This window comes from Oxyura jamaicensis, chromosome 13 (assembly GCF_011077185.1).
Source record: "Oxyura jamaicensis isolate SHBP4307 breed ruddy duck chromosome 13, BPBGC_Ojam_1.0, whole genome shotgun sequence".
NCBI lineage: Eukaryota > Metazoa > Chordata > Aves > Anseriformes > Anatidae > Oxyura > Oxyura jamaicensis.
The window spans coordinates 18,195,762-18,223,441 of NC_048905.1; the positions used below are offsets into that span (position 1 = coordinate 18,195,762).

Below are 27,680 nucleotides of genomic sequence, written 5' to 3' on the forward strand. Positions count from 1 at the left end.
CCACAGCCTCCCTGCCACCTCCAGGAGCTCCCCTCGGGCAGGAGAACAAACCTCCCCAGCGCCCCTGCCCACCAGTACCTGCCCCTGCCAGGTCTGTCCCAGCGGGGCCCAGGAGCCTCACCGCCACCCAAAAGGCTGCGCCACCGCTGCTGCGTGCTCGTGTCCATGCGGGCTGTAGCAATGCCTTGCAGCCCACTCGGGGCTGTGACTTTTCTGCTGAGTCCTGGGGCGATCTGCGGTTGTCTTGGTCTGTGTCGTGTTTGTACACTGCTGTCACTGCTGTCATTGACCACCCCAGCCTCCTGCACCCTGTTCAGTGTCACGCTTTCAGTCCCACTGCCAGGCTCGTTGCTCATGGCTAATGTTTTTCTTTTCTTTCCTGTTTTTTTTTTTTTGTTCCATGCAAGTGAGTGTGTCCCATCTCTGGTGACGAATCCTGCTTCCTTGCTGGGGAACAGCTTGTGGTCACTGGGGTTTGGAATAGCTAAGAAAATGCGACGTGATGATCTTCCCACACAGCTGGCTGTGTTCTGCTGGTGCTGGAGTGGTATGAGCTGGTGGTACCTTCACTTCGGTTCACTTCTTTCCTTTTTCTTTTTCCTTAGATCCAAAAACAGCCACAGAAACAGAAACCGAGATCTGTGCAGAGTGGGAGATAAAGACCATTACTAGTGCACTGAAAACCTACCTGAGGTAAGGCAGAAGAGGCTCGTCTGTCGCGTGGCTTCAGGACAAATCTAGCAATGATCCAGGACGTTGCTGCCTGCTATTGCCGACACTTAACAAAAACACCTTGATATAAACGAAGGAGAAACTGCTGCTGGAGAATCTATTCTGGCTTTTTCCTTGACCCTCCAGCATGTTTGAGTAGGATGTGGGGAATACGCTGAGCTCTCTGACAAATGCATACATCATACAGACGTAATTAAAAACGCTCATTCTTGCATGCCCTGCCTTGATTTCAGCTTCTGCCTAAGCCTTTCACAGTAGGCTTCCACCTAATGAGTATGTGGCAGAAAGTGAGCACGGTGCTCCTGTGAGGAGCAGCTCTTACAGAACTGGGTGCTTAGCTTCGTTTTAGTAATAATTTCTGTATGAAAGCTGATGCCATTATCATTGTGGGTTATCTTCCAAAAATGTTAGCTCGTTGGCAGCAGTCAGCATTTCATTATCCACAACATGCTTCTACCTGTCGCGACTGCAGGTTTTTGCTTTCTGTTGTTCTGTGTGTTGGTTTGGGTGGGTTTTTTTTGAGACGCAGAGAACAAGAGAGCAGCTAAATCCAATTAGGGTGATGAGTATAATTAGCTTGGTGGATCTCAGCCTAGAAAATCACAAAACACTGCATAATTTTGCTTGATTGGCAACCTTTGTTCCAGAGTTTGAACTGTTTGCAAAGCAATGAAGAATGTCGCCAGCACCAAGATGTCCCATTGAAAGGGTGTACAAGTGGGAGGGGGGAACGGGAAATATAATGGGAACAGCCACTGTTAAAGTTTTATGACTAGGCCTGTTTCTCTTTTAAATTTATTTTTAAACTTACTTGGAAATCGTGGGCTCACTGTTGTACTGAAACTCTGTGTTACAGTGTTACTGAAGAAAAGCCAAAATTAAAAATGAAGTTAGTATGGTGCTGAAAAGGGAGGAAGAACGAACTGATGGTACCTTATCAGGTCTTGTGCCTTCTGATGAGAGGGATTTATTGGAGTTGCTATTGCTTGGTTCTGCTCTTTAAAGAGCTGACTTTCTGGTAACAGCAAAGCTTTCTTTCTGCAATTTTGCGGATTATGTTGCTCAGATGTGTTCTGTGTGCGTTACCTTTTTATCTTCCAGAATGCTTCCGGGGCCACTCATGATGTACCAGTTTCAAAGAAGCTTCATCAAAGCAGCAAGTGAGTTTGTTGATGTTTATGGCATCGGTCTGAAGGAGGAACAGAATTCGCAAGCAGCGGAGCCTAACCTCTACCCTGCTGCTCTCCCAATGAACCCTTGTTCTTAAATCCTGGAGAGCAGACTAAGAACGGAGATGCAAGGGGCAGGGGGCTGTTTGGGACTTACTGGGTACAAAGGAAACACGTGGTGCGGGGCTGGGGGGAGCTGGCTGATGGCAGCAACTGGTGCTGCAGTTATTTCTTCTGCTGACCATCAGCTGCCAAAATGAGCGAGGCCGTTGTTCAAACAACACCTACGGTGCTTTGATTAGATCAGTTGCGGTTCAGATACCTGTGCTGCTTTCCTTTGTCTGCTCTAGGAGGATGCTTTAACATGGGAGCAGGTAATTGTCAGTTAGCAGCTCTGTGCTGGTACAGCCTGATGCACACAGGTGAGGACCGGGGGGTTAGGAGGCTCCCATGGACGGTGGACACGTCGGTGGTGGCCTCTGGAAGATGGTCAGGGCAGGGGACTCCTCGATGGATCTTGCTTTCAGGCTGTTGGGGCATGTCTGCCAGCACCTGCAGATCCAACCAGCCTGCTGAGACCAGATGCTAAAATCTTTCCGGGCGTTGTGCTGAGCACATTCTTACGGTGCTTGGAAACACATTGGATGAGAATGTGCTGATGCTTCCCATTGTTGAAACTGGAGGAACACTCTGGTTACAGCCAGCCCATTTCCTGATCACAACTGGCTTTTCATATGGCTGGCATCTGCTCTCAGCTCATTGTTTCAGCCCATTATTTTCTTCCTTTTTCAAACAACGGATTGGAGTTGGTAAAGAGAAAAAACACTGTGGAGAATACCCACAGCGTGCCTGGGTGTAGGTTGGAGTTAGGGAGTGGGAGCCTCGGGTCCCCGGGCTGTCTGTCAGCGTTGCTCTTTGGGCCCGCATGCCTTTTTCTGTAATAACCCCCCTGATGCAGGGATAAACCATCTTCTATTTCCAATGCAGAACTGGAGAATCAGGAATCCAGGGTGTCAGAGATCCACAGCCTTGTTCATCGGCTCCCGGAGAAAAACAGGCAGATGCTGCACTTGCTCATGAACCACTTGGCAAAGTATGTATATGACTGATATGTTTTTCTCTCCATTTTCCACTTCCTCTGAAAGTTAATAGTGGTAAAAAAGTTTCCCTGTGTGTGTGTTTGGTGTTGAGTCATATCTGGTTTACGAGTAAATGGAAACCTGTGTGTGCGTGAGATGGGGATCGATACCCGGGGCAGCGTGGGCGGCAGGGGAGGTGGGCTGTCCCGCTGACCTACATCGCCGCGGGGCCGTGCGGGCGCTGCCGTGCCCAGCGCTGCAGCGGCAGGAGGAGCGCCGTGCTGCGGGCTGCGCGGTGTTAGTGGCATGTCGGTGGGCTCGGCTGTCGGGAAGGGAGGCAGGAGGTGAAGATCCCCGCTGGGGTTCAGACCAAGCCTAGTGTTAAAGGACTGGAAGTTATTCCTTTGCAGCGGTAGGATGCTGCTCTGGGGCATGTTTTCTGCCTTTGTGCAGCTCAATTAATCAGTACTTCGAGGTCACCTTGAAACTTTTCAAGGGCAAAGGAGTTGAATAAATTTTTTGCTTTCAGTGATGGAGCTGACCTATAATTTCCCATCTTCTTCCTGCTCCTGCTGGTTACCATGGAAACCTTTGATTAGTGCTTAAAAAGTGAAAGCATCATAAGGTGTTTGTGCCAGCCTCAAGGCTGTGGGGTCGCACCTGCCCTCGTCGTCCGCTCTGGTGCAGCGTGAGCAGGAGGGATTAGGCAGAGCTTAGAAACCTGGTGAATGAGTTAATTGGCATAACCAGTTAGAATAAAATCTGGGAGAACCTGAAGTTATCTGTTGAAGAGGAAAAAATAATAAACAATGCTTGAAATATGCTTAAAAACGACTCCAGATGCTTTCTTATGACATGTGTTTGTATCTGTTCCATGGACTCCCCGGCTGTTAAAAACCAAAGAGCTGGTTTAGATCTCAGTTTCAAAACCTTCTGCATTTACAGGCTGAAGCCAAGGAGTAGGGAGTTCCAGGTACTCCCATCAGCCAAATATGTGCAAGGAATCTCGTAACTGCTTAAGTGCTTTTCATTTAAAGGAAAACCTGGTGGTATTCAAGTGCAAGATGTGAAGGGGAGGCAGGTAATACAATGGGTTTCAAGCTGTTTTAGTAGGGAAGGAACTAAAACAAAACACAAACAAACAATGAGTGTAGTGGCACTTGCCATATTGGGAAGAGAAACAGCTCATAGTGGTTATTTAATGGGAAAAAAATTATCTCGGAGAAAGGCAGGAAGCCGCTGGAACAAGAGCCTGTTCTGTCGCAGCGGGGCTGGAGGGCTGAAAGCTCTTGCTGAGCTCCTTGGGGTGCTCCTGGACGTGTCTGCGGTGGAGACGGGGGGGGCTTTGTGTAGGGTCTCAGCTGGGGTGTCCCTATGGGCAGACCCTGAAGCTTGGTGCCGCTCCTGGAGGGACAGGTCAAACAAACAGCCAGCACCCACAGCTCTCCTGCATCGGTCCCGCACCCGCTGCTCCCACACCCCACGGCTCCTGCCCACGTACCCTGAGGCTACTCCGACCCCTGGAGCACCTTGCTGGGCCATGGGAGCAGCATGGCTCGGGACTCGTTGCTGTGGTACAGGCTGCAGTGCCGTGCCGCCGGGTTAATGACCTTGCATTCGATCTTAACCGGAGATAAAGCTTCACATCTGCAGAAGGCGTTTGGAGAGCGAGAGTGTGGCAGAAGGACAGGGCCTGGCGTGGGCGACCTGCGTGGGGAGGGGATGCTCCGGAGCGGGGCACGGGCTTTGGGGGCTGCCCCGTCCCTGCGCGGGGAGCTGACAGCAGGGTGCCCAGGGCCAGCATGGTGAAACCAAAGGGCCCTTTCCTGCCCCCGCTGAGCAGTTCTCAGAGGGGGTTGCCTCAGCTGTTTCTTTTTTTTTTTTTTTTTTAGCCATGTATGAATAATCAAGATTTGCATTTTTATCTGATGAGCTAAAAAAGTATTTCTCACAGTATTACTGTGGAGAGCTCTGACACTAAAAACAGAACACAATCTGCATTGGTCAAACAGAGAAAGAAAGAGAGTCTGTCTGTCCTATGTTGTGTTACATCTCTTTTTTTTGGTTTTTGCGTTCACTGTTGCTGACTGAAAAGGGAAACCAGGCTGCTTTTTTTGGCGTGGGGCTGCCATTAGTAACGGTAATAAAGCCATGCTAACACAGCTGATACATTCAAAATTGGCAATTATTAATACAAATTAAATACCAGCCGGGATAAGCGCTATGAGGTGGCTGAGTAACGCGCTTTTTCCCTTGCAGCAGAGCACTTGTGCAGCAGCGCGGAGAGAAATGCCGCGGGTTTCCCATGGTGGCCGGGCCCTCGCCGAGTGGGCGCTCGAGTGGGCGCTGGAATCCGGTGAGGGGTGCTCGAGCACCCCCGCGTCCCGGCCCCGTGCCGACGGGGAGACGCCACGCCGGTGCTCGAGGGAGAGGAGAGCTGGAGGTGGGGGACAGGTCCTGGGGACAGGCATGGGAGGGTGTGCAAAGAGAAAATGAGGCTGGTCTCATTGAGGCTGACTTCTTGCTGCGTCTTTGATCCTGTTTGCGCTGCCTCCTGATGGTGTTCAGGTGTCCAGGCAGTTATCCCCTGTAAAACCAGAGCGTGGGCAGTCTCTGTCAGTGGTCCTCCATCAGAAAATTCATGCTGCGAATTTCCTCTGCAGCCACCTGTTCCAGGGAAACTTGCTGTTATGGTAATCTTTGATCTGCGAGTAGGTGAAACCTTTAATTGTCCTTCCTGGGCCATGTTCACACTGTCAGGATTTCTGTGATAAACCCAGCTGTGATTTAGTGTTCCTGAAGGATCGGAGACCTCCTTGTTCTGATGTTTTCTCTAAAGGATCCGTGCCGAAAAGCCTGACCACGTGCAGTGGGAGCGGTCCCAACGAGCACCCACAGCTCCTCAGCCTTTCCAGGGGATTTCTAAGGATGCATCTATTGAACTTGGTTCTGGATGGCCTCAAAAATGGTGTGGTTTCTCTCGTCTCAGGCCAGAATCACACATCTTTTAGAGAATTAAAAGGCAAAGCCAGTACCTGTCTTTTCCTTATTCTTGCTGTTTTGGTTGTAAGAATCACTACTGCTTAGTCACTGCCACTACTTGGAGCTTTTGGAGTTTGCAGGAGATGGCTGTGGAGAGTGCTCCTGATCCCCTAGTTTACAAACAAGAAAAAAGACTTTTTAAAGAGCTGCGTGAACACTTTATGCCAAGAAACATGAGTTCACTGAGTGAGCACGTGTTAGGGGAAGTGTGTAGTGCGGCAAAACTTCCCCCCCCCCACCGGGCTGGCCCTGAAGGCTACCAAATGCGTTTCAATGCCATTTTTTAGCTGCTTGCAGTGACTTCTCCATCACCTGTGTGAGGCAGCGAGCAGGAGCCCCCTCGGTCCCGGTGCTGGTGCAGGAGCCGCGCTGTGGCAGCCCCGGGGGCGAGCAGGTCCAGGCCCGGCTCCCCCGGCTGTCCCCTTTGTTTTGCAGCCTGAAATGCGGTGGTAGATTTGATCTGTGCTGATACTGAAGTGGAAGAGCCACGTACTGCTGTTAAGCAGAGGAAAATCCCCATTAATATTCAAATTAAAACACTTGAAATCTGTGTTTATTTCTCTCCCGGGCACAGCAGCCAGAACAGGACCAGAGCCTCAAGCACGCAGGGGTCCGAGCTCAGTGCGTGCCCTCCGCAGCCCCGGCCCTTGGGCCCCGTGTGGCGTGGGATTGCCATCTCCGTGCTTCCGATGGGTGTTTTGTCACCTTTTCTGGGTGAGGAGGGAGGGATGCGAGGCGTCGGGTGGCCGTGGAGCTGCGGCAGGCCGTCCCCAGGCGTCACCTAGCAACTCGCCGCGCGGCTGGGAGCTGTTGTGCTGCAGCTATCTCCTCTTGGCCCGGCACCTATCTCCAGGAACGTCTGTGCTTCGGTTCAGAACGCGCTTTTATCGATAGCTTGTGCCAGCTCTGATGAAACCGATTATTCCCCCTGCCAAATAAGTAAAGCGAGTTCAAGCCACGCGCAGCCTGGGGGCGGCCGCACCGAGGGCCGAGGCTGGTGGCGGGAAGGTGCCTGTCCTGTCAGCGGCCCCGCCATCTTGTCCTCCGCTCACGTGCTTTCTCATGGAGGAGTGAAAGCTCTGTGGGTGCAGAGCAGGAGGATTTTACACCGATTATTTTTCAAGAATTTGGGTATAATTTTTTTTTGCATGGACAGAAATTGACACCTGCTCTCGCTGCAGTGATCAGAGCCAGGTCCGTCAGTGCCGGTGCCCCATCGGCACGGCTCAGTGCCGGGCTCGCTGCGTGCGTCGCCACCCCGCACTTGTGCCCCGGCCCCAGGGCTGAGCCGCCTCTGCCCTGGGCACCCGTGCCTCTCCTGGCAAAAGGTCAAAGCAATTAAGGAGGCTGCAGAAAAAAAGCGTGTACGTGTATTTAGCGAAAATTAATTATCTTTCATCATTCACAGCTGCGGCCTGGCCAGCAGTGACTAGCTCCCTTTGTTTTTGCTGTGGTGTTGTTTTCTACTTTACGTGTTTTAACCACCATGATAGTGATTGCTATCTCTAGCACAAATCATTTTGTGCTTATCAGCATGGATGCCTTCCATCAGCCCCGTGGGGCGGCTGCTGTTCGCCACAGCCCCAGCGACCCAGAGAGTGATGCCCCCACTGTCAGGACACACAGGGCTGGACTTGGAGAGGAGCGTGGGACAGGGGGCTCGCGGCAGCACCACGCATTGTTGGCAAAGGAGAGGGAGAAAAAATCCTCCAGGGTCTCCCCTGGAGGCAGAGCCTGGTGTCTGGTTTGGTTCGCCAGAGCAGCCCGATCCTTGGCTGCTGCCCATGCAAAGCCCCTGGGGCCGGCTTGCCAGCAGCGGGCACGGTGCTCACCGCGGTGCTTTGGGTGCCCGACGGCCTCGGGAACCGCTGGGTACAGCCTGGTGCTGTACCGGGGCAGCTGCTTCCTGCAGAAATGTGCTTTTCCTCCGGTTGTTTTCCCTGCTTCCCCCCCGAAGGTGCAGCAGGCGATGAGGCTGACGCCTCTTGGCACAGCAGGTCTGATTTCATCCCCGTGGCAGCTGTTTATGCTGCTGTCTGGTAACTATTCATTTGCTTGATTTATGTATTACTTCCAGTAAGTCATTCTTGTCCAGGACATTCTGGAAATTTCCACTAGCCTCTGAGGCCTTTAAGATACGCTTCTCTCATATGTTCTTCGCCTGATTTGGCTGCCAAAAGAAAATAGCGAGCAAGCTCTCTTGACCTTGCATGGAAAGTCTAAGCAGCGTTCCTCCCTCGCCGCTGCTCCCCCTTCCTCACTTCGGAAGTGCTGTCCATGCTGCCGGGGCCCCACACACCCGGCACCGCACGGGGGCTTTGCCGACAGCCGGGGCAGTGCCTGGGCTCCGCCAGCCCCGAGCCCCTTGAGCCCCCACTGGCACTTGGCTTCCTCGCGGCTGGGAACTCAGCAGGACTTGGAGCGTTTGAGTGGCCCACGGGATCTGGGCACTTGCGTAGGTTGCAGAAGGCAGGTTTTATTGTGAAGGTCACCTGCAAGGTGGCTCCCCATGCACATGTTCTCCCTTGCAGAAGCTGGGAGAACCCTGCTCGAGACCTGTCTGTCCTGGTTTTGCAGTGCCTTTTTCCCCTTTCCTGTTCCTGTTCCCGTTCTGTCCCTTTGCTTTGTGCCTTGGTTTGAAGCATCAGGTCCTGGTGCCCGGGGAGCTGGCACAGGGGTGCTGCTGCACCGCTGTCGAGCTGGAGCCGGAGCCATTCCTGCTGGTGCTGCTGGGCCTCCTGCCCCGGGACCATCTCGTGTCAGGCACTTCTGCACGAGTTTTTTTGTCACAGGTCACAACCAGGCGCAAGTTCTGTCCCACCTGCAATAAGGACGGGCACAGCGCGCTTTCTTTGCCACCAGCCCATTCTGTTTAACTTCTGTTCGCTCTAGCACTGGGGCGAGCTCCGGAGCGCCGTGCTGTGCCCCTGGCTGGGCCGAGTGCTGCCATCTGGGGATATCCCGGGTCCCATCCGAAGCAGCACGCTGTCTCACCTGTGGGCAGTGCTGGCGATTCAAGGGAGAGGTGCTGAAGAGAGCGAGCCCTGGAGCTTCATCCCAGCCACCAGTGGCACCAGGACCATCGTCTGCTGCTTTGCGTTGGGCAAGGGGTGCGTACTGGTGGAGGTGTGTGTGTTGCCTCTGTGTGCCCTGGTGGGCATGGTGAAAGGTGTGAACCAGCACACAGAAAGGAAGAAGGAAAATGTAGACAGGTCACGATAAAAGAAAAAGAAAAGCAGCAACATACTTGGCAAGAGTGCCAGGAGCTCATGAATGTGGTACGGGAGCCAAGGCAGCGGGCGCAAGCTGAAACGTGGGAAATTCCTTCTGAACGTTCGAAAGAAGCCTTTCTGTCCGGAGGGAGGCCAGGCACTGGAAACGCCTCCAGAGGGGTGGTGGGGTCTCCATCAGGGGAGATGCTCCAACCCAACTGGGCACGGTCCTGCCCGGGGCATTGTGCTCGGGTTGGGGGCTGGGGCAGACGACCCCAGGGGTCTGCGCCAACCTCGGCTGTCCGCTGATCCTGGTGCTGTGCTCCTGGCCCACACAGTTCCTGTGTGCTGCGGGGGTCACGGGTTGTGTTTCTCCTTCCTGGTTTTGGAACTACAGCTCTAAGCGACTCCTTTAAATTGTCTTCTTCCTAATTGGAGCCAAGCCCACGAAGATCGATAAAAATCCTTTTTCTTTTAGTGCTTTGACATTATTAGCAAGTATTGCCAGTCGTCTGTTGTTGGTTTTAGTTTTTTTTTTTGTTTTTTTTTGCCTTAGAGGGGAACAAACCAAACCCTACCTCCCTGCAAAAGGCAGGAGAGAGGGGAACTGGGGAGGTGACGCCCGTGGGCACTGGGGCAGCGGTGGGTGCAGGGAGCCCGCAGGACCCGCTCTTCGCCCGCACATCCCGGGAGCAGTGGGAAATCCTCCGGGTCGTCCTCTTCCATCAGATGTGGGTTTGTGTAACTCTGGGGTATTTTTAGTGTTGGACACAGGCAGCGGTGGAGAGATTGCTCTGCAGATTGGTTTGAAATCTTAGCGCAACCATGTTGCATGGCTAATTTAATTACAGCTTTTAACTGGAACCACCTGTAGCTTTATGGGAAGACAAAGGCCGCAGAGGGCCGTATTCCCCTCACAGTGCCTCCGGCGGGGGCTCTGCTGGCTCTCGGGCTCCTCCAGGCTCACACGCATTTTAAGCATTAATGAAATCTGCATGTTTTTGTCTCAATGTTTCAGCCTCCCTTGTTTTCTTAGTTTTTGTATTAGGTTCCTGAAGAAATGATGCCTTTAACGTGGTTTATTGGGCTTTTGTTTTCTGAACAAGATGGATTTTGGGGGAAACTCCAGAAGTGCTCCTGCTAGGTACGAGCCCTGGCGTAACGCGGGGCACTGAAGACAGCAGACGTGCCGTGGAAATGCGGCAAACTCGAGCTGCAGATCTAGACTGGAATGTAGCTTTGGAGCCAAAGGCTGAAATCTTTGTGCATTTGCTGTTCAACTCCCACTAAGGTCAACTCTGCTCAAGTAAAACAAACCTGGGCATCGCCCAAACGGCCACCGAGTCGCAGTGGGGAGCAGGAGGAGGGAGAGCGGCGCTCCTGCTAACACAGCTCAGGGCTCGTCCACACTGCACTGTCGGACCCACTGGGTTGGTGCGTGTGCAGAAATGCTTGGTGGAAATGGAGGCATCGCTCTCAAAACCAAACAGATGCAGTCCGGGTAGCACAACGGGGCCTTTCAGGCACGGGGGAGTCTCCCTCTGTGCGCTTCCTGCCTCCCGCAGAAACCCTTTGTATGTTTAGGCCATGTAAAGGAAGAGGAAGCACTTAAACGAGGTCAGTGGATGTTCAAACCTCTCCGGCACTCGCAGGCATTCTCTTATATGGTCTTGCATCTGTCTGCAAATGGCACGGGTCCATTTTTTCCGCTGCTGCACAACAACCCGCCGGATAACTGGTAATGTGGCGGGAGATAGGCACCGTCCTCACGCCGCGGCTGGGAGCGCGCGGAGCCGGCTGCGCAGCGAGGGGCGGCTGGAGAGCGAGCGCGACGCCGGGCTGCCTTCGTGCCTAGCAGCCGGTGTGTTGGGGGGGCCCTGAATGCGTCCCCTGCTCTCTGCTGTTTGCTCTGCCCAAGCCTTGAGGTGAGGGGGATCCTTTCCCACCGCCCGAGCCTTCCTGCGCGGTGGCACTGTAGGGTGAGAGGCGGGATGCTCCTGGAGACGAGACCAGGGAGGTGGTCACAGCACCGGCCGTGCAGGCGCCCCGGGCACGAGCTGCCCTCGCCAGCTCTGTCGGCCCCGTACTGGTCTGGTTTTGTTTTTAACAGGAGATTCTGCAGAATTAAAAAAAAAATCCCGTAGGTGTTCTCTGTGCTTCTTGTGCTTGGCTTCCTGTAATGTGTAACTTAGCAAAAGGTTTTTTCTGCTGCTGCAAATGAACTCTTCACCTCTCAGACCAGATTGTGAGGAGATTAGCTGCTCGCATTGTTCTAGTAGCTTTTGCTCCATGTTGCTTCTCCAGGCGGGCCTCGTGCTCTCTGAAGGATCCCCAGTTCGTAGCGCAGAGGAACGCGTTGGAGGCTGCAGCATCTCTCTTATCAGGTCCTTTGCAAGCCTTGTATCTTCATCGCACGTAGAGTCATCCCTCCAGATGTGATAAGGGTGCCCTAAATGAGAGCGGGGCTGGCCGGGGCGCTCCGCAGCGGTAACGTGGGTGCCACGGGCTCGGTTGCACGTCCCTGCGCCCACACCGCTCCGCGGGCACCCCGCCTGTGGGGTCGCATTGGAGCTCCGTGCTGCGGGGCACATGTCGTCGCTAGCACATAATTATCTGGGTTCTTCTTAATTGTTTATCACAGTGAAACTGAAACTATGCACAGGAACGGGCTGAATCTAGAGTGAGCAAAAGGTTTCCAGTCCATGGCCGCCGTCTCTCCCCGCTGTGTCTCCTGCCTCCCACAGACACGGGCGCTCGGGCGTTTTGGTGGGTTTCTGTAGCTGGCCCTTTCTGGGGAACGGGCACAGGACCGAGTGACGTGCAGCTGTGCACACTTCTAGTCAATCTTTCTCCAACAGAAGGAAGGCAACAGAAGCCGCCAGCACCAGGCGTCTTTGCGCTGCAGTTCTCCAGGGACCCATCATTGTGGCAGTGCGTTCCTTCACCCCTTGGTCTGCCTCCCCCCGCTGCGGGGGGCGGAAGGTGCGCCAGTGCATCGCCCGCACAGGCACCCCCCCTTGAGGCAGGGGATTTGCGGGCTGTCTTACTGAACTCACTAGTTACTGTGCTCTTCTAATGCGCTTCCTTGGAAGTGTGTTGCCATTTGCTGGGTAGCTACTGCCCTGACAATAGGAAGGGCTTCGGGGGGTGAGCGGGTGTGCCCACGTGTGCATGGCACAAAATCCAGGTGGTTTTTTCCAGCACTTTATGTGCTGTTTTTAACCATGACTTTATTTTACAAAGCTGTGATTTCTGTATTCCATTTCCATATGAACTATTTAAAAAGAAATGTTTTGGGGAGCAGTGCTAATCGTGTGCTTGTGAATGTGCTCCAAGCTACTCACGTGGAAGAAAGGTAAAGCCCCGCTGTGTTACTCTTTGCTGTGGCTGAGGCACTTGCACTTTCTTTAACATTTTCTTTCTCTTTCGGAGCTTTACCGCACTGACTGCGATGACTCTGCTCACTGTGGGTCCCTTCCAACTCAGGATATTCTGTGCTTCAACGATTCCTGTTCAGCCAGAAACCTGCCCGTGTGCCCGCGGAGGCGGCAGCGCTGGGGGCACGGGAGCACGGCACGGTTCTCGTGGGGCCGTGGAGCTGGCCAAAACCCTGCCGTGGTGCTTGTCCCTAACGGTAAAATAGCTGCTGTGATTGAAAAAGAGGTAACTGAGCAGAGCTGAGTGAAGTTCTAAATGGGGGCTGTGCTCGCACGCAAAATTACAGGAAGAAGTGAGAGGCTTCGGGGTCAGGGTGTGGGGTATGGGAACTGCGCTCAGCTGGTGCCATCTCTTCCCCAGACGTGGTGTTCATGGGGGAGCACAGGGGCTGTGCACGGCGTGGGCAAGGGTGGCAGCTCCTCGCGGTGCCCTGAGTTTTTCCCACAGACGTCGAGGCTGCTTGGTCTGGGAAGCCTGAATCGGAGGAGCGTTGCAGCACCACAGGAGTTTTGCTTGCAAGTCGCAGCACGTATGGTATTCACACTGATTAGGCTCACCGATACTGCGTTTAACATTTGGCCTGTGCATCTGTTCACTGCGATATGAGCATTTTTATTTTTTTTCCCTGGGAGTGAACCCAGGCATCCAGCTGTGGCCAGATTCACCCGGGAGAGAAAGGGAGTCTTGTTGGAGCAAGTCAGATCTCACAGAGCCCATGCAGGCACACGTCCCGTCCTAGCTGAGCGGGGAAACCTGAGAGCCGTGAGGATGCTCGCTGCAAACCCTTCTTAATTCTCAGCATTGTATTGGAGCGCTTTGTCGACTGCTTTCAGAAAGTCCCTCCTTGTCTTTGCTGGGAGGTTTTGTATTTCCCTGGTGATCTGTCCTCCTTTTGGATCTGCTGGCCTCCATTTGCATTCCTCAGCACTTGGCTGTCCACGCTTCACTTGAGCGGCAGCGCTGTGCAAGCTGTGATGCCGTACGTCTGGTCAGCCTGCAGGAAGCTGGGGCTGCACAGCGGGGTTGTGTCCGTGCTCCAGCCCCTGCTGCTGCGTGCCGAGGACGGGCAAGCACCGCCTGGCAGCAGAGCGGGTGCCCAGCACGCTCGTCCAGCACCTCGAAACTCCACCGGCCCTTGTAGAGCTTCCCTTGTCCAAGAGCGGCCCAGAAGAGCCCAGGCACATCCAGGCCCTAATAAACAGGATAAATTGCAGTTATGCAATTAGTGAACACATCCCTTCTGAGTGTGCACGCTCTGGCTTGGAAGCTGAAGCTTAACCGGTGGCGCTCGGCGGTTCTCCGTGAATGCCTCCGGGGTGCTTGGCACCACCGCCTGCCCCCGGTCCCGGTCCCCGCCTGCCCTGCCCTCACGCCTGTGTGCCTGGTCAGGGCGGGTGCCCGAGGGCAGGACTGGCCGATGTGGCTGCCTGCACAGCAGCAGCTGGTGCTGCAGGATAAATCCTTTACATGCTTCAGTTCCTTCCCGGTGAGCTATGGGTGGCGGTTGTGTTTGCAGTGGTACTTGTTGAAGAACTGCTGTTTGTCTCCTCTGTTTCTGATATTGCAGGAGGGGAGCGTTGATTTTTAAAATCCCTCCTTTCAGTAACTTGAAAACCCTTCCAGGGTTACTGTTTTTATCGCAGTTTTCAAACTCGAGCCATTTCTTCCCTGACACAAGTTTGCTTTTGACAAAAACTCCCCGTTAGGGCTTCCCCGTTGTTGGGTGCCCTCAGCACAGCCCGGTGGTGCCGTCGCTAACCCTCGTCCCTGGCGCCGGGAGGTGGCCGCTCACGGCAGCTCGCAGCCGTTGTGCCGTAGCTCAGCACCCGCGCCGGTCCCTGCGGTGCTGCTCCCCCGGATCCGGCCGCTGGCAGCCGGCCCGGCCCCTCGCCCCTACACCTACACGCTCATCAGCTGCAGCCCAATTAAGCTCGGTAATGCGCAGGGAGGACTCGAATGCACCCAGGAACATTTCCCAGAACTCATTAGATCTTATCCGATAAACACCGCCGGCCGCGGGCTCTAGCAGCCCTGCCGTCTGTCCGGCAGTGTGCGCGACCCCAACGGGGCTGGCGGAAATGGGGGCAGCCGCGGTGGGTGCGACGCTGCCTGCGAGGCTTCAGGGAAACGGAGCTGCCTGCGGACCCCCCGCCGCCTCCGCACCTTTCCCGAGCCCCGCAGCCCCACGCCTGCCCAGGCAGGGCTTTCCTTGCGAGGCAGCCTCGGTGGGAACAGCTTCTGCCTTGGCTGCGCCTCGCCTGCGTGGTTTAGTGCGGCTCGCGCAGTTACTGAGTTACTCACCCCCGGACTGCTGCTAAATCCAGAGGTGCTGCTGTCACCCAGCGTGCTAGCTGTGTTCTCGGGGCTTGTCTTTAATTCATCTCCAGCGTCGAACGCACACATTTAATTTGTAACAAACTGCCTATAGCAGCCTAAATAATTTTCGGATTGCTAATCCTCTGCGTGATTGGGTTTTCGTGTTAGCTTTACTGGTGGGGGCAGCGACAAAATAGCCTTTGACCTGCAGCAATATGAACTAGCTGCTTTAGTTTCCATCCTCTAAGGTCTCGCTAGGCCAGCCGTAACAAGCGCTTTGTTTTCAAAGGTTTGTCCCAGGCATGGAAATAGAAACACTCAGGACTTAGCCTTTGTTCCCGTTCAGATGTTTGTTTTCTCAGAGATTTTTCTCTGAATCAGGGAAGATGTTCGTACTCATAATAACACTCTTTGGCTGAGGCGTGTGTGCATTTTATACAGAATGCGTGCCCAAAAGAATTCCAGCCACGGAGGGCAGGAGCTCTGTGCCGAGCGGTGCCAGGTACGGGGGCACAACGTCCCTCGAGGATGGGGGACGCCCTCGAGGGCCCGCGGGATGTGCAGGAGCGCCCTGACGGAGGTAACGCCGTGTCCTGGCCGTGTCCACCAGCGCTGGGCAGCGCCGCTGATGCCAGTTCACGGCTCGGGAGGCGAGGTGGGAGCGCTGTTGGTCGCCTCGCTCTGTGCATGGTGTTGGCTGCGGTGTGGGCTGGGCGCCCCGGGGGCTGCCCCCACAGCACGGGCTCCTTGCGGGTTGCTGGAGAGGCAAATGAGCCCTTGAAGTGGATTTCCCTGAGAGTAAATGGGAGGTGTTGGCCAGGCTGGAGAAACTGAAATCGGTGACGTCTGTGAAAGCCAAGAGGGTGAGGACGGCGTTCCCCACCGCTCGCTGTGCCTCGGCTGCCGTGCGCTTGTCCTCTGCTACCTGCTGCTGGTTTCCAGCCGGCGCCACAAAGAAATATTTGCTGTTCCTGTAAGCTTCCTCTGCACTGAAGCCTGACTACCAATTAGTCTGTATTAAATTATGTTTGGTCATGCCAGTGATTATACAGTATCCAAGCAACCCAGGCGTAATCTAATGTAGCACACCACGTGGATTGACTCTGCTCCCCTTCTCCGCTGTTTTTCTGCAGGTGAATGCCAAGTGACCGGCCTTCCACGGGCGCAGGGGCCCCGCGCTGCCGGGGGGCTGCAGCAGCGCTGTGAGCCCCCCGCTCCTGGCCCCGGCCGCGTGTGCTGGGTGCTGGCAGTGGCGTGGTGTGCTGAGAGGAGGAGAAGCAGCCCCACATCCAGCCGCCAGGCGATATCCCGGCGCGCTGCAAGCACCGAGCACTGCTTGAGAGGTTGTGCTGGGTTCCCACCTCCCATCCGTGCTGGAGGTGACTTCGGCAAAGCGGGGATGGAGAGAGAGCTGAAAACGGACCCGTCTAAATTACTGTTAGTGCAATTGATTTCAGAGGGCACTGAGGGCCAGGGAGAAGCAGCAGGTTAAAAGGAAAATGCAGGAAATACTTGGAAACCTTCTGAAGGGCAGCTCCGGAATGGAACTAACGATGCCTGCAGAAAAGCATCTGTGAAAAGCACCAGCATTAGGGACACTTTGGGATGAGAACACCCCGTCTTTAGAAACTGGGGCATTATTTGCTAGTACAAAGGATGATGGAGAGGTATAATTTATAGTAAATCGCCATGTGGGTAATGGATGTGGAATTTGAAGGATGTGAAAGGTGAATCATGTTTTGTAGCATAGCTTTAGTAACCAAGCACTGTAAGGGTACTAGTGGAAAAGTACCCGTGTTACAGTGCAGAAATTCATCTGCCACCCTGATTTATTCCAGAAGGGACCGAGACCCATGCAGCTGCTAAATGTCGTTAGCCCTTTGCCGAGTCAAAGCGCCGCGGCAAAGAGGAGCGTGGTGCCGGCAGAGGCACGGGGCGAGGGCTGGCGCCTGCCCCAGGGGGGCTTCCAGGGGGCAAGGGCAGAGCCAGGTCTGCTGCGGGGGCAGCGGGACCCTGCCCTCGTTGGGAAGCCATTAATACTTCAGGCTGTGATAATTAACAGGACCGTGTACAGCCGCCTCCCGGTAATAAGTCAACGACAAAGCAATTTATTAGGGTGATGCATTACGGGATAACGGTAATGAGAAATGAAGGAACCTAATTTTGTAAGACTTAGATCAGTTCAGTTGTTTTTTTATAAATGAACGTTGTTTTAGCAACCGCAGAAGATCGTTAGAATTATTATTTTATTAGTACTTTCAAAACTATTTCGGTTTCAGCTGCATTTTTCAAAATCCAAACAGGAGCATGTGGATGTGTGGTATTGCTGCAGCGTCAATATTTCATCGGCGCCCGTGAACGTCTCGTTACGGAGGCGGGAAGCAGGCTTGGAAACATGACTTCGATTTATCTCGCAGCGCTGCGACCTGCAGCCCCTGTCGCTGATTTTGTGTTCAAACATGAAGCTGGAGCTGCATGACACGGCGCGGGGGACGCGGCGTGTGGAGGGCTCGCGCTGTTTGCCCGTGCCACGCGTTGTGGGCGTCGGAGCGAGCGTTGGGGCGGCTCCCACGGGCTGCCCCCGGGGCTGGGGGTGCCCCGGGTACGGGGCAGGGAGCGAGCGTCCTGGGGATGTGGGCAGGGGGACACGAGGGCCTGAGCAGGGCACTACCGAGGTAGGCACTTCTGGAGAGACAGCGATGGGGAAAGGAAATCACATCCCTCTGCACGTAGGTGGTTTTTTCCTGTAAGGAAGCAAGTTTTTTCCTAAGTAAGTTTTTTTCCCTGATAGACTTCTGCCTTTCTCTCTGCTCCCCGAGGTTGTGACGTCCTCAGGCAGATTTGCTTCCCTTCTGCTGGTTTTGTTGGCGAGGGGAGGAGGTGTGAGCATTGCATTGTGTGCGTGCGGCCTTGGCGCGCCCTCGCTCACCAAATGGCGATGGGAAGAGCAGCGCATCGGTAACCGGAGCCTCCCGCCGGGGCAGCCCGTCCCCGCAGCGCCGCGGTTTACTGACAGAGGAGATTTCTCAGACGCTTGTGATAAAATATTCAGGGCTTCCTGACACTGGGGGAGGTTACGGGGAAGAGGGAGGTCCTACAACACACCCCGGGGACTTTCACCGGGGCTTCTGCACCTTTGAGTGCTCAGCGTGCTGGTGGAGGTGACCCCTCTGCGGGGTCTCCGGGGATGTAGCACGCACCGGGGTGAGGTTTCTCGCCTGCACAGAGCACGGGGCTGGAGCTGGGGCAGCTCTGGTGACCCGGAGCATCCCTTGGTGACAAGGTCCTCTTCTGCCTCCCGAGGAACCTTGTTTGGGGTGAGGAATGAAGAGTTCTTCACTGGCTCAAGTGAGACTTGGATGGAAAAGGAGGAAAGCCGAATTTCTTTTAAGTCAGCCCTAGTTTGCGCTGTGCTGAGATAAGCTATGCCCGCACACAAATGAGCACCATCTCCTTGGCTCTGCGATCAGTAATAAAGGCTCGTGGCAGTAACATCTTGGGACGATCCAGCAAGATCCGAGAATCTCACGCTCACGAAGTGCTAGCCTAGTGCATGCTTCCAGGGAAAGTGGGACAGAAAGACTACGGGGAAGAGGCGCTCACAGAAACACGTAAGCTGAAGTTGTGTGTCAGCACAGCCTGAAGTCACCGAGTTTCCTGGTTGAAGAGGTCAGGAGAAAACCACAAAAAAGACTTGCGAAGATAGGGCTGCAGGGCTCCCACCGCAAGTCCTCGTTGTGTCACTCGCACGTGTCGCTGCGCGACGTGTCGCGGCGAGGCGCGGGCACACGGCTCAGCCAGGGCCCGCGGTGCCAGGCGAGGAGGTTGGAAGAGCCCAGGCTGCCCCGTGTTCGTGGTGGGATGTGGTCGGTTTGCTCCCCGCAGCACCAAGCAGGTGCCCTGTGCTCCTGGGGGCTGAGCCGTGCTGCTGATGCTTCGCAGCGCCGAGAGCAGCGGCCAGCCCGGAGCTGTTCCAGGGGCCCCCAAAAGCGCCCATCAGCGGGGTGCCGGGTCCTGCGTGAGCTGCTTCGTTTTGCTGAACTGCTCCGCTCCCACGGGCCGAGACACTCGCTGACATAAAAATAGGGATGACAGGGAGGAAGGCTTGAGTGTCCGCGGGTCCCCGGCCGGCGGATTCCTGGCTGGGGCGGGGACGGGCGCGCGCCCGCTGGTGACGCGAGGTCTCCGCTCCGCAGCCTGCTCTGTTTGGGCGGCGTGGGGCTGACCTCTGGGGAAGGCAAACGCTGAAATGGGTGAGAAGGAATTGGATTTTGGAACATATTAGGTCACTCGTTCAGCTGGAGAGCAGCGTGTGTCAGAGGTCCAACAATTTGTTTTTAGAAGGGTTTCAAGCATTAATGATTCAAGATGTTTTCCTGGGAGTGGTTTGCAACATGAGACTCGGTGGCCAGGGCAGCGTTGGGGTTTTATGGGATTAGCCAATTCCTGAGGCTGCAGGGCCTCCAGCAACACAAAGGTTAACGTTGTACTTTTCCACACGGCTGAGCCTTCAAGGAGCTCACCAGGAGTGTCAGAAACGTAAACAGAATTGTAAGGTTGGTGCCAGCCACGAGGCAGGGAGGGGGCTCCATTCTGATTACTCCTATCACCCACTTTTGTATTGCTTTTGTTTTGCAGAGTTGCAAATAACCACAAGCAGAACCTGATGACTGTTGCTAATCTGGGTGTGGTGTTTGGGCCAACTCTGCTTCGACCCCAGGAGGAAACAGTCGCTGCCATTATGGACATCAAGTTTCAGAACATCGTGATTGAAATTCTCATAGAAAACCATGAGAAGGTAACGGCTTTACGTGCTTCTTTCAGTGCAGTTCATTTCTTAAAACAAATCTGTCTCTCCGCAAGCTGCAGCCCACTTTCCCGGGGCCCTCCTTGCTCTGCGTGGCCGGCAGCCACGAAGGGCTAGGCTTGGTTCCTGCCTTTCTGACTAAATCTGTGTTTGTTCAAGTACTGGCTTTACCCGCAGGGTCGCTCCCTGTGTTGCGACGCGGCTGTGTCTGTGCTCGCAGGGATGCTCCCACCTGTTGCTTGGGTCTGCCAGAGGGGCCGCGTGCCGCAGTGGGCTGTGCTGCAGTGGGGGGCTCCCGTGCCTCCCCGGGGAGCTGGATGTCCCTCGGGGAGTTCACTGTCCCCCCAGGGAGCTGGCCGCCCTCAGCGTGGTGCAGAAGCCTGTTGACTGCCCGTGGAAGGCTATGTGATGCTGCAAATGGCAGCTCTGAAAAAATCCATCTTCTTCTAAACTCAAGCAGTTCTCCTTTTCTGATCTTTGGTCTGGTTTGGGTTGGAGACGGTACTGAGTTGTGCGTTCTGGCTGAAAAATGGAGCGAGACTTGCCGAGGGGAGTGGGGGCACCACCGCCAGGCAGCATTGCAGCTCCGGCCTGGGTCTTTTGATTGCCAACACTGTGAACTCGAGCATTGCTTGCAGCTTGCGTGCAGCGTGCCTACACATACGTGGGCTCGTGGGGAGAGGCTTGTGGGGCTGCCGGGAGGCAGCACGGTGCATCACCAGAAACACCGCGTTCTCCGGGTGCCCCGGCCAAAGGGGCGCCTTGCCACGCTTTCCTGCGCAGTGCCACTGGGTGTGAGAGCGGCGTGGGCTGGGAAGCTGCAGGATGCAGGATCTGGGTCTCGGTGCTGCGAGGTGCCCAGGGCTCTGGGCTCACCCTGGAGAAGTTTGGCCCACAATTTCACACCTGTGGTGCGAGGCTGAGTCCCCAGCACGTGCGGTGTGGGTGTCAGTCCTGGGGTGCGTGGTCTGCCAAGAGGCAGCAAATGCATGACCGGTGGGGATGGGTGGGTGGATGGGGACACTCTCTGTGGTTTGTGTGTCCTCAGAGAAGCTGCCTCCCAGGACAGATGAGCACTGTGGTATTTATTTAGCACGGAGGAGCTATTTTCTTCTCCTCTGCGTGGGGGGTAATGGCAGTGATTGCTTAATTAGGAGCTGCCACACAGAGGGGCGCGCGAGCAGCAGCAACGAACCTGGGGTTGTGGGCAAGGCTCAAACCTGGCACAAAACCTCATGCTGGCCCTCGGTGGCCATCTCTGTCTGTCCTTCCGTGGAGGCCCTGCAGTGGCCCAGGGAAACCTCGCCTGGCTCTTGGTGGTGATGGGCTCGTTGCTGCCCCGCCAGCGTCCCGAGCAGGGCGGCATCGCGGCCAGGGAGCTTGTGGCCCTGTTCCTCGCTGAGCTCTGGGGGTCCCTGGGGAACAGGTCGCCAGACGTTGATCCTTGTTCTGCCTGAACCGAGTCTCCTGAACCGAGTCTCCTGCCATCGGTTGGCAGCTGCAGGAATCGATGACAGATTTCTGCAATGATCGTGTCTGTGTGGGCTGCAGTGCTCATCTCCACTCACCGGCAGAATTACACCTGGTGTCGCAGGGTTCCCGAGCGCTGCCATGATTTCCCTGCCTTAGGAGTAATTTACGGCACCGGCGGGAGGGGGAAGCTGCGGCTCAGTTATGTGCTTTCGTCACCACTGAACTGTGGGTGGGCGAGTGCGGCGCGTGCGGTCCGTGCACCCCGGCTGCTCCCGGGTGCTGGTGGTGCAGGATGGCGCCCTGCCTGCCCTGCCCGCCCTGCCCGCCCTGCCCGCACCGCCTGCACCGAGGCACAGGTACCCCTTGGCACCAGGAGGCTGCGCGCAGAATGTCTGCGGACCCCTGTCCTCATTTTTCAAGGGCTCTTGGGAAATGATCCCAAGAAGGGAGACAGCAAGAGGCAGCTAAGGGAGGAAAATCTTTAAATTCGGTATCGGTGCTGGTTCGGCTCCCTCTTTAGGGCTGTTTCTTTTCAGCGTATTCCTTAATTTCAATTGATTGGAACTCACTGAAGTTCCCCCCGGGAGCTGCTGTAGGTGATTAGCAATATGCAAGTGCTCTGTGCTGGTGCTGCTGGTGCTTTGTATTGTTTTACACTGGTGACTCACAGACACTGTTTATGATTAAGTGCATTCGCAGGGAAAATGTAATTGATTTGAATGGTTCCTGGCAATCAGCAACCGTCTGGTATTACATTCTATTTCCCTCAGGTAAGTGGGATGCCTCTCCTGTTAAAATTACTGTCGTCATTGTGTAACCAAAAAAAAAAGAGAAGAAAAAAAAATAGCTCGGTGATGACATCGCTTGGTCTGAGTAACTGCTGGCAGCTTGTTTACAGCCCCTCCAGCAGGCTTAGCTGATCGCTGGAGCCGTGGGGAAGGTCTCAGCGGAGGCAGTCTCCCTGCATCTGCAGTGACCCCACATTTAGCTCATCGTCCCCCTGGGGTTGCCCGTGGGGAATACCATCCTCCTCCAAGGCACAGCAGCAGCAGGGGCGGGCGGTGCAGGACACGGCGGTGATGGTCCCGTGTCAGCGCTGGTAACGAGAGCCCCCGGCCGGGCGCGTGCCCCGAGCACGCGGTGTCTCGGTGCGTCTCGGGAGCGAGGCGCAGTTTGGAATCGTAATCAGCAGAACGGTGTCTTTGTGAGGCTTCCCGGCACGGCTGGGAAATTACGGCTTGCTCCGTGTTGCCAGAGCCTCCGACACAGGCCATTAAGCTCTGTGTGTAATCCAAAAAGTTGAATCGTTTCTGGGGATTTTACAGGTTTCCAGGTCTCGGATCCAACCTGTTTGTTAGCCTCGCAATGGCACCCATAAACCCAGGCTGTTTGTAGGGCTTCCCAGACCTGTTCTCCTTGAGAAGGCCTCCGCGCATGAAGCTATCGCAGGCCTCGCGTTTATCTTTGTAACTGCAGCTGCCAGCAGAACTGTTGCACTTGGGGTTATTTCCCAGGGGCTGTACTGACCCCAGAGCCTCTGGAAGTGTGGAATAGCGTTGGGATGGTGCAGAGTCAGGGCCTGGGGAAGGGGGGGGACCCAACATCCTAGCGGCCGCACCATTTGCGTGCCAGAGCAAACAGGAACCCTGGAAGAGCTGAGCCGGCGCTCGCCTGCCCAGCACCACCCAGCGAGTGGACAAACCCGGAGCTGTTCCTGAGCAAACGTCTCCGTTAGCGGTCGTCAGCCTTTTCTGGGTGTGTTGGGGAATACAGCACGCTGGCGCGCTGTGGTACGCGATACACACCGACGGCATATTTTTAAATGGATAAAATGATTTTTCCCTTATGGCTCCGGATGTTGCCATGACAAGCAGACCAAGAGTGTATCCTCTAAACAAACAAGGAAGCCGTGTGCTCTTAAGTTCTCAAGGGAGTGCTATTTAACACTATATTTCTAAAAACTTGACAATAAATTGACTCAAAAATGAAATGTTAGCAGAACGCAATATTGAAATATTGTTACCTCTGGTGGCATTTAATTTTCTGAAAACTGTGGCTGTCCATCCCCTTTATTTTCCAAAGCTTTTATTTGTATAGCTCTCCGGAAAAGGCCATTGTTCTGAAGTGTTACAAAATTAAGACATCAATGTACTGCCTTGATGATGTTCCCTTCAGACAAAAGATTCACCAGCTGAATTGGTTCTGCACACGGTAGTGATGACAAATGAGAGACAGCCTTTGCAGGGACTCGCACGGACCCAAACGCTCGCCTTACTAAGTGGTAAGAATTAATACTGAAGTCAAAGCCCTCAGCACCTCATCTTTATTTTATTCTTTCTCTAATTAGCAACCGTTTTTAGCGATGCTGTTGGCAGCAGTTGAGTTGCCCTCGAATGGAGCTCGTCCTGCCTCCGTTCAGAGCGCCGCGGCAGCTCCCGGCTCTGCCAGCCCCTGGAGCGAGTCGGTGGCACCGGCCGGAGCAGGGGCAGGTGGCTGCGTTTGTGTGCGCCGGTATCGAGCTCCTCTGGGAAGGAAACCCAACCTGCCCCTTTTTCAGCTTCTTCCTAATAAGTGGGCATGGCGCTTCTCCATCTCACAGGGATCGGGGTAACGGGTGCCCAGCACCCAAAGCCCTCCGCAGCGCACTGCCCCCGCGTGTGCCTGGGGACCGCTTCCTCGGGAGCAGTCGCCAGCACTGTGAAGCTGTCGTTTATAACCAGCTCCAGATAATGAGGTCAGCGGGCACATTGCTCGTCCTCTGGAGCAGCCGCGGAGCAGAGGATTTAACGGCACTTGCATGGTTTTGTTCAGGGGTGGGGGCTGCTCCAAAAGCCTCCCGCTCCCGGTGCTCGGGGTGCTGCCGGCTCCTGGCCCTTCTGTGGCTGTGCAGCAGCGAAGTTACCGCTTGCATCAGACAGAGCGAGCACGAGGGCTGTAAATGTAATTTATGAATCCTGGCTGCTCCTCTCCCCGTCTGACCGTTAAGCCGTCTCTCTCTCTCCGTTAATTGGACCCTGGGACGGGGAGAGTTATAACACGGGCATGCACAGTGAGGAACACGTCTCGCTGAGTCTCGTTAAATTAAAGACTGAAACAAACCTGACAAACTTTCTGGTGGAGAAGAGTGGAGTTTTTATGCGAGCGATGCCTCGGCTGGGGGAAGTGGGGCGGGATTTTTTGAGGCTGCCGGGGGGGGGTTTCCTTCGCTGCCGAGGAGGCCGGCGCAGTTTCCGGGCGCGTAGCGCTGGCCAAGTCACTTTGAGAACGAACTATTTATCTTACGGCTCCCCGAGTCCTCAGACTCCTCCCTGTATGGACCTTCAAAATAAGCGCTGGTGCATTTTAAAATGGAGCTATTTATTGGCTTTTCCCTATCGCGAGCAGTTAAATGCAGCCGGGGTGCCGCGTGCCGCCCCGAGGTGGCTGAGGGGCCGCTTGGCACAGCGCTGCCTCTTCTGCACCTCCTCGCCTGGCGGCACTGGGGGTCTGCGGCGGGGCCGTCCTCCCTGCCCTGCCAGCCTCCAGTGTGCCCCCTCTGAAGCCGGGTGGGAGCGTGGGCATGGAGCAGTGGGAGGTCTGGGGCTGGAAAGCATCCCAGAGAAATTGGGGCACTCCTGCTTCATCGGGAGGCAGCGCCGTGCCACTGCCACCGAGCGGCATCGCTCCAAGCCCTGCCCTCCCCAAGCAGCAGGGCAGAGGTGGTTCTGCTCTGTCTGACCGTGTCCCACCGTGTCCCTCTGAGTCCAGCCGTGCCCAGCCATGTCCAGCCGTGCCCAGCCAGGTCCAGCTGTGCCCAGCCAGGTCCAGCCGTGCCCAGCCAGGTCCAGCCATGCCCAGCCAGGTCCAGCCATGCCCAGCCGTGCCAGCCCAGGACAGCAGGCTGGTGCAGCCCTCAGGGCTTTAATCTTTGCTGCACAAGAGGCATAAAAGACCTTGTGGCTTAATAAAAGAAGTTTATAACGGAGCAGGAAGCAGCATATTTATCGAGCCTTTACAATTGCAGTTGCGTCAGTGAACGAAGTGGAGGCTATAAACCCAGTGCGTCGAGTGGAGCGCGAGCACATCAAAGCCCGTGCTGGGAAGGGCGGCGGGGGGGGGCGGTGATGGCAGTGTCACGCAGGACACGGCCTCGCGTGCCGGTCCCTGCCCTGCCGGAGCAGCACCTCCGTGTCTGCACACTGCAGGCACAAGGGGAGGTGTGGGCTGTCTGTAGGGTGAATCTTTGGGCTGGTCAGACGCTGTAACTAAATAGAGTTGGTTGTGGCAGGTTGGGGGTGTAAGATATCGCAGGCTGAAGCTTTATGGTTGAACCGTTCCATGCAGCTGCTTTGAGCGACACAAGCTCCTTATAAGCTGAGGCTGGGTGTAGGCACTGAGTTTGTAACTGTAATGCAGACACACCTTCTCTAAGGGAAGACCAAAAAGAGGAAACAAAAACCGGGAAGTTTAATTTCAAGCGTGCTGTGGGAAGTCACTGCATGAGATGCAATTCATAACTGGACACGTTTATTTGCTTTGATCGTGTATTTCATCATTTTCCCAAGCAATTTGCAAAGCATGCAATAGCAGCAAGCGGCCGTTCCGGGCCTGGAGAGCAGAGTGCAGGCGGGCAAGGTGCCCGCTGCTGGGGGTCCTGCAGCCGGGGGTCCCGCTGCCAGGGGTCCCGTGCCCTGCCCAGCGTGGAGGGAACAGCTCCGGCCTGTCCAGGCCCCTGGAGCCCAGCAGCTGCCTGGCAGCACAGCCAGGCAAACGGCACCAGGGCTGGGCACCGGGGCTGCCGCCAGTACCCGGCCTCCCCCGGGGCAGGGACGGCTGCGGGCAGGCTCGGCAGAGCAGGCGGGGTGGAAGCGAGCCGGGCTGCGTGCAGAAAGCGTGGCTCAGGCTGGTTGTGCTCGGGGTGATCCATGGGCCCGGGAGGAATGTGCGAATGGGATCAGCGGGGCTCTCCTTCCCCGGGAGGGAGGTCGGCCACAGCGCTACATAATCCGTCCGTCTGTCTGCGGCGTGTCCCGCTAGGTGCAGCCTCCAGCGCTCGTGTTAGCGGTGGCTGTCTCGGGCCTGCGAGGCTTTTTGAGGTGCCCTCCGCCACGAGGTGCTGGATTTGCTGAGTGCAGTCTGTTAGTATTTTTACAAAGCGCCGTGCCTGCCTCTCCGTGCTCCTTGGGAGAGATGTGACATTACAATATTTGGCTAAAGCATCTTGGCAATTTAGCATTTGTTTGTGAGAAGCAGCACGGAGGGTTTTACTCATGTGTGCCTGAGGATTATGTTGCTGTTACACGAAACAGAGCAATTAGCTGCTGGCAGCGGCTCGCTCTGGCTGGTGAGCGGCATCCTGCAGCTCTCTGCTGCCTGCCGGGGCAGCACCCACCGCGGCACGGGGCAGCGGGTGGCCCTCAGGTGCAGTTCTCCTGTTGGCAAACCCCAGCAGTGGCACTCAGCACCACGCAGCCCCGGGCACCGCTCAGGGGTGCCGGGCACAGCCAGAGAAGGTGCAGAAGGCCGGTGTCTGAGGCACTCCTGCAAAGGGAGACCTTGGAAGAACCGGTGTTAAACAATGATGTTGTCTGAGCCCGGGGTTACAGAAAAAACAATAAATAACCAAATATCGATGACAAACAGGACTGGTGCTCATTAGGTTCATGCCGTTTAAAAATTCCATCCCCTTGAGAAAAATGTGATTACTCAGTTTTCTGACAGCTGTGGCTGGAAGCTGGGAAGCCTTTCCCAAGCTGGTTTACATCACTGGGCGCCGAGCCTGTGGCAAGGACAGGCGCTCACGGGTTGTTCCTCCCTTCGGCACTCTCCCACCAACACCTGCAAGGGCGCCGCAGAGCCTTGAAAACTAAAAAGCCGACCGGAGTATCAGGGTCAATCAAATTCCACAACGGAGCAAGAGTGCAAATGGTAGAAATATGGAATTTAGGAAATCGTACCCAAATGTTACTTGTTACGTGGGTCTCCTGGCGATGCTGCTCCGTGGTGTGACAGCGGGGCGCTGCAGCCCAGGCAGGTGGGGAGCTGTTCTGCCCGAGCGGGCGATGCCAAGGAAACTTGTTTATTATTTCTAACAGATATTTAACACTGTGCCCGAGACCCCACCATCGAACTCACAGCTGCTGCTATCTCGCAAGAAGAGCACGGACTCGAAGCCCCCCTCGTGCAGCGAGCGGCCCCTGACTCTCTTCCACACGGCGCAGCCCAACGAGAAGCGTAAGTGCCGCGCGGTCGCCCCTGCCCTAATTGTCCCTGCCAGCTGCTAATTCCTGCGCCACCAAACGCAGCTGCGTTGGTATCGATGAAAGGTGCATCCTGTAAGAGGATAGTGCCTCAGTGTCCTGCACTGTCGTGTTGAGAGGGAGTGCAAAGACTGCCTGGCATCCAGGCTGTACGCAGGGCTCGGGGGCAGCGT

General features: G+C 55.5%; 1 protein-coding gene across 4 annotated transcripts in view; it reads left to right on the forward strand.

Moving 5' to 3' along the window:
• The window catches only part of ARHGAP26 (Rho GTPase activating protein 26), a 126,262-nt gene that overhangs the window by 65,724 nt on the left and 32,858 nt on the right, over positions 1 to 27,680 (forward strand). For all 4 annotated transcript variants that reach the window (XM_035338668.1, XM_035338670.1, XM_035338666.1 and 1 more), the window contains exons 15-19: positions 606 to 693; positions 1,834 to 1,892; positions 2,889 to 2,994; positions 19,627 to 19,786; positions 27,343 to 27,481. In XM_035338668.1, the coding sequence (XP_035194559.1) occupies positions 606 to 693; positions 1,834 to 1,892; positions 2,889 to 2,994; positions 19,627 to 19,786; positions 27,343 to 27,481 (552 nt within the window). The remainder of the gene's footprint in view (positions 1 to 605; positions 694 to 1,833; positions 1,893 to 2,888; positions 2,995 to 19,626; positions 19,787 to 27,342; positions 27,482 to 27,680) is intronic.